The 6359-nt window shown below is 44.0% G+C and overlaps 1 protein-coding gene across 1 annotated transcript; it reads left to right on the top strand.

The window, feature by feature from the left end:
• The first annotated feature begins 276 nt into the window (after nucleotides 1-276).
• On the top strand, nucleotides 277-4197 carry LOC119735096 (uncharacterized protein K02A2.6-like). Its single transcript, XM_038208798.1, has one exon. It carries the CDS (start codon nucleotides 277-279, stop codon nucleotides 4195-4197), a length of 3921 nt encoding a protein of 1306 aa, XP_038064726.1.
• The last annotated feature ends 2162 nt before the right edge of the window (nucleotides 4198-6359 follow it).

The following is a 6359-nucleotide window of genomic DNA, read 5'->3' as shown; positions in this document are numbered from 1 at the left end:
TGATTTGCTGTCGTATGGCACGAACTACATGTTATCAAATAAAAGGAGTTCCAAGATGGCAGCTCGCTTTGAACGAATCTTACTCTATCAGTGTCTATGGTTTACGGTGAGTCCGTTCCAGTTATTTCCCTAACATATAACATGGTGGCAGCGCTGGGTTTCTAATATACCCGCGGACATTTAGGGCATAGTATTCTAACGTCACTTGACTTTTTGGACACGTAACAAGGGCATTTTTACGTCGGAAATTCACCGCACGAGTGACGGTTCAGAACAATGGCACAAACTCCACAACAGGGGGCGCACTCTCGCGCACCGCTGATCGGTCGCCTCGACAAATATGATGAGGTGGAAGATATCCGTAACTATGTTGAGCGGCTGAACTTGTATTTTCAAGCAAATGACATTGCTCAGGAGAAAAAGACAGCTGTTCTGTTAAGTGCAGTCGGTCCAACTGTGTATAAAACTGCTAAAAGTCTTGCAGAGCCAACCCCAGTAACTGAGAAAACATACACAGAACTGTGTGAGTTGTTGATCGCCCACTATGGACCCAAACGCCTGGTTGTGTCAGAGCGTTTTCGCTTCTACAAAAGGGATCAACAGCCATCAGAGACCATTGCACAGTATGCCATGACACTTCAAAACTTGGCCAGTACATGTAAATTTGGCCAGTTTCTCGACGACCCATTGCGAGACAGGCTTGTGTGTGGTCTGACCAGCAACAATATCCAGAAACATCTTCTCACCAAAGATGGTCTCACCTTCAAAGCAGCCGTGGACTTGGCCAAAACCCTTGAAACAGCTGTCAAGGACTTGCGTGAATTTAAGAACAGCCCTAATGCCGACACAGTATCAGTTCACGCACTACACCGAAACGCCAAGCAACCGTACAAGCAACCGTACAAGCCATCGTTCAAACAGCCACCCCCACAGACACGTGCCAAACCTCAACAAGGCGGGAAGAGATGCAGTAGATGCGGCAGAGATCCAAGCCACCAATCCTGTCCAGCAAGTGGACAAAAGTGTAACTACTGCCAGAAACTTGGTCACTTCTCGGTAGTGTGTCGCGCTAAACCGAAGAAGTTGCATACAGTACAGCACGATCCAACTGACAGCGATGATGGAGACACTGAAACTAATGATTTCTTCGTTGGAACAGTGCATCACACCAGCCATGACATACTAAATGGTGATGTGTGGAGACAACCTATCAAAGTGCAGGGACAGATGGTGCAGTTCCTGCTAGATACAGGTTCGGAAGTCAACATCCTACCCGCTAACGTGTACAAATCACTGAAACTCAGTGATAAGACATTGCAGCCAACGACACTTCGCTTGCATGGCTACTTTGGTGGCAAGGCCAAACCTCTTGGACAAAAGAAACTGTCATGTGAAATGAAGAATCGTCAGTACTCGTTGGTGTTCCAGATTCTTGCCAGTGGTCAGCCTGTCATTGGCAAGACAGCATGTGAAGCACTTGGTCTGATACAGCGGGTGTACACCATGGTGAACCGAGACAACGTGTTTGAAGGCACGGGTTATCTTGAAGGCCCACCGGTTAACATAAAGTTAACCGACTCCGCTACTCCATACTGTGTGACCGCTCCTCGCAGAATCCCCTTGCCCCTACTTCCCCAGTTGAAGCAAGAACTGGAAAAGATGGAAACCCAAGGTATCGTGAAGCGCATCACTGAGCCGACAGAGTGGTGTGCTCCAATCGTGATTGTACCCAAGAAGAACAACCAGATTCGACTCTGTGTAGATCTGCGACAACTGAATAAAGCTGTGCAGAGGGAGCGTTTCACTATCCCCAGCCTGGAAGAGGTTTTGGGAAAGATTGTTGGTGCACAAGTGTTCTCCTTACTCGATGCAAAGCACGGGTTTTGGCAGATACCCCTTGCTAGTGACAGTCAGAAATTGACAACCTTCATAACTCCATTTGGGCGTTTCTGTTTTACGCGACTCCCTTTCGGCATCACATCAGCGCCTGAGTTGTATCAGCGTATTATGTGTGACCTACTCGTCAATCTGGATGGTGTAGTTGTCTACATGGATGATATTCTCATCACCGGCCGAACACAGGCAGAGCACGATCAACGTGTGCATGGTGTAGTCCAAATCCTACAGAAAGCTGGCTTGCGGCTAAACAAAGAGAAATCAAAGTTTTCTCAAGAGACGGTTACCTTTCTGGGTCTACAGCTAGACAAGGATGGTATACATGCTGATCCTACGAAGATCACAGCAATCGTTCAGATGCCCCCACCAACATCAAAGGATGAAGTCAAGAGGCTCATGGGCATGGTCAATTGGTTGTCCCGCTTCATCCCGAACGCAGCATCAGTTGCAGCCCCAATCACTGATCTCCTGAAAGACAACGTTGACTGGATGTGGGGAGCACAACAGAAGATTGCATTCCGACACCTCAAGACACTCCTCACCAGATCACCCACATTGGCCTTCTATGACCCCGCTAAACCTACCATGGTCAGCGCAGATGCCAGTAGCTATGGGCTGGGAGGATGCTTACTACAGCAGCACGAAGATGAGACATGGAAGCCAGTCGCTTACTGTTCCCGTACCCTGACTCCTGCTGAGAGGAAGTATGCCCAAATCGAGAAAGAGTTGTTGGCCAGCGTATGGGCATGCGAGAGATTTTATGTCTACATCAGAGGACTTCACGTGACCGTACAAACCGACCACAAACCACTGGTGTCTTTGATCAATTCAAAGGACCTCTGTGACGCACCACTGAGATGCCAGCGCTTACTGATGCGCCTCATGAAATTCCACTGTACAGCTGTCTACTCACCAGGCAAGACCCTAGTCGTTGCAGATACCCTGTCTAGAGCTCCAGTTCATACAGACCAGACAGCTGATGACAGTGATGATCTCGCAGCAGAAATTGCAGCACACGTGAGCATGGTAACAAGCCAGTGGCCAGCCTCGGATGCCAAACTTGCAGAAATCACAGATGAGACAGTGCAAGACAACGTATTGTCCCTAGTATCGTCGTACGTGAAAGACGGCTGGCCGAAGTACATCAAGGACGTAGATCCTGATGTCAAGCGATACTGGGAGGAACAAGATAAGATAAGCCAGATCAACGGCATACTGACATATGGGGACCGCATCATCATCCCACAGAAGATGCAGCAGGAAATGCTGGAGAAACTCCATGAGGGTCACCATGGGGTCACCAAGAGCCGACTCCGTGCAAATCAAGCCATATGGTGGCCTGGAATCGGTACTGACATCGCGCAGCACATTCAACAATGCGAGTTTTGCAGAGAAAAGCAACCAGCACAGAAGGCGGAACCCCTGATGTCAACACCTTTACCCCAACGAGCATGGCAACGAATCGCGTGCGATCTTGCAGAGCTGAAAGGGAAGGTGTACTTAGTGATCGTTGACTACTACTCGAGGTGGATCGAGATTCATCACCTTGTGAAGACAACAGCCTTAGCAGTCATCAACTTCATGAAAACTACCTTTGCACGATATGGGATCCCTGACGTTGTTGTATCAGATAACGGCCCACAATTCCTAGGAGAGTTTCAACAGTTTGCTAGAGAGTTTGGCTTCAACCACATCACCACCAGTCCACACTATCCCCAAGCAAATGGGCAAGCCGAAAAAGCTGTCCATGTGGCCAAGAGTATCCTGCGTCAACCAGATCCCATACGAGCTCTCATGACATACCGCGCGACCCCACTTCCAAGTCTTGGTGTCAGTCCGGCAAGTCTGATGATGGGACGAGAGTTACGCACTACCCTACCAATGTTGCCCAAGAATCTCCTTCAGAAACCAATCAACCAGACAAAGTTGAAACAAGCAGACGCTGCATCCAAGTCCAAGGGAGAAGTCTACTTCAACCAGAAACATGGCGCCAATGCATTGGATCAACTGGAAACAGGAGCCCGGGTGAAGATCAGAACAAAGGGCAAACTTGGTCCAGTCGGAGAGGTCCTCCGTAAAGCAGACACACCCCGTTCTTACATCGTGAGAGTGAATGGCGCAGAATATCGTCGGAACAGGCGGCATATTGTCCGGATGCCACAACCACCACCTGAGCCAGAATTCGAGATCCAACTGGAGGATCCAGTCCAACAAAACCCAGATGCTCAGCAACAGGGAGTGAGACTGTCTCAGCGAATGAGGAAACCACCAGCATGGCAGCAGGATTATGTCATGTACTAGAACACTGAACTGTCCTCACTCCATCACTCATTACTCGGTTAAAATCAATCAATCTTGCATTATCTCGCACTCATCTCTGAATTACAAATTCATTCTGATTTAATTCAAGAACTCTAGAAATCTGCTTGAACCAAGAACATTGGACTCTAGGAGCTGATTTGGAACACTCAACATTTTGCAGACACTTTCTAACATTGAACACCCAGACTCAATCATGTGCATTGTAAATGTGTTTTCTTAACCAGTTTATTTTGTTCTAGAAAAGGGGGAGATGTCGTATGGCACGAACTACATGTTATCAAATAAAAGGAGTTCCAAGATGGCAGCTCGCTTTGAACGAATCTTACTCTATCAGTGTCTATGGTTTACGGTGAGTCCGTTCCAGTTATTTCCCTAACATATAACATTTGCTTTAAATCGTATCACTTAAAATTAATGTGTTATTTTTCAGAATTATAAACATCACGTCTTCGAGCATTTTCAAACGTTTTAAAGTTACTTTAAAACGTCAGCTGCCGCGATGGTTTGTGCACAAAATACATTAATATATCAAAGAATTACAGGGTGGTTCCAACAGAAAGCGACCAGAATTAATATTTTTGTTTCCATAAAACTAAAACAATTAAATTTGATACACTAATAAAGCATGCACTAAACGAGCATGTTGTTCCACTCAAGTGAATAAAATATATAGAAATCCACCCATGTTATCAGAAGTTATGATGTTTTAATAAAAATGACCCATTTTACAGCTGACCATGGTATATGCTAAATGTTTTAAAGGTTTTATGCTGAGTGAGAACCAGAGATTACACACATGAATAAACATTGAAATGAGATTGTAATAATAGTAGTCGTCTGAAACATATTCTTTTTTTGTAAGTTTTTGCGTTTTGTATAATGGGTAACAAATCAAGTGTTTCTCTGAAAAGATGATGGTGATTTCTGTCGGTTATCCTATGGGAGTTTTCATTCATTGATGAAGAAAGGAACCTGGCAATGGTTCATTGTATTTAAAATGTGTTCATCAATACCTACAAAAAATACCTCCTCTATCTTCATGTAACATAGTTTTTTCTCCACTTATTCTTTTTTGTTGTTGTTGTAATTTTCCTAATTGAATTTTTTGTTTACTTTTATTTATTTGTTTCACCCTGATACCTATACCTATTTGCATTTCTCCCTCCGTCTACATATACCTCTTTGTATCAACCGTGTGCGTCGTCTAAACATTATTTTTCCTCTATCATATAATATTATTTTAGTATTTCAAATTCTACTCATTACCATTTGTTCGCCCTTTGTCCGTTTGTTTGTTTGTTCGTTTGTGCGTCCGTTATATTTCTTCTGTTCTGTAATGTGTACATATATTATGTTGTACTTATTTACTATCATACTACAAATGTATACCCCAGTATTGTTCATTTAACTCTAAGGCATTCCCCTTACAAGCTTCGGCTTTTTGTGTTTATGCCTCCAACTATTGTTGTTGTTTTTTCTTCATGTAATTATTACAGTGTTTGTATGATTTGGAAATAAATGTTGCATTGAATTGAATTGAATTGAATTGAATTGAATTGAATTGAATACGTATTGCGTCGGTAAACGATCAGTGGTGGGCTGCTGAATTTAGTGGTATGTGTCTTTCGATTAATATAGAGATAACTGCTGATTATATTACTTGAAATTTCCACAGTCACCAGCAGTCAACAACCTGAACTGCTTCCTATGTTATTTTCTTTTCTTATTTTTTCAGTTTCTTTGAACACCCTGTTGTGGGAATTTGTGCGTATTAAGATTTAACAATATGTCAGTTCAGGAAACCTTGGGCCAGTATATTTCTTGACCTTGACAATTTGTATGGCGTTTTCTTTTTTTCGTATCTTTAGTTGTCCAAAGATATCAATGAAAACGATTACCCATGTTTATACCTCCTTGCTGAAAAAAATCGTTTACATCTGGCAAATAAAGGGATGTTTTTGTTGATCCTCTAGTGAGCAAGATTCGCCGATGTTTGATGCGGTGGTAGGGGGCACCGTGTCGCAATACGTGTCAAAGTAGTCGCCATCTTGGATTATGAACTGGTTTTCATGGTTTCCTACTTCCCGCAAGGAAAGACCTGTGACGTTCAGATGAAAAGAAGGAAAGCCGATTTAGTAAAG

This window comes from Patiria miniata, unplaced genomic scaffold, assembly GCF_015706575.1.
Source record: "Patiria miniata isolate m_02_andy unplaced genomic scaffold, ASM1570657v1 HiC_scaffold_28, whole genome shotgun sequence".
Taxonomy (NCBI): Eukaryota; Metazoa; Echinodermata; class Asteroidea; order Valvatida; family Asterinidae; genus Patiria; species Patiria miniata.
Note: the sequence above shows the minus strand (reverse complement) of the source record. Positions and strands in the feature narration are given on the sequence as shown.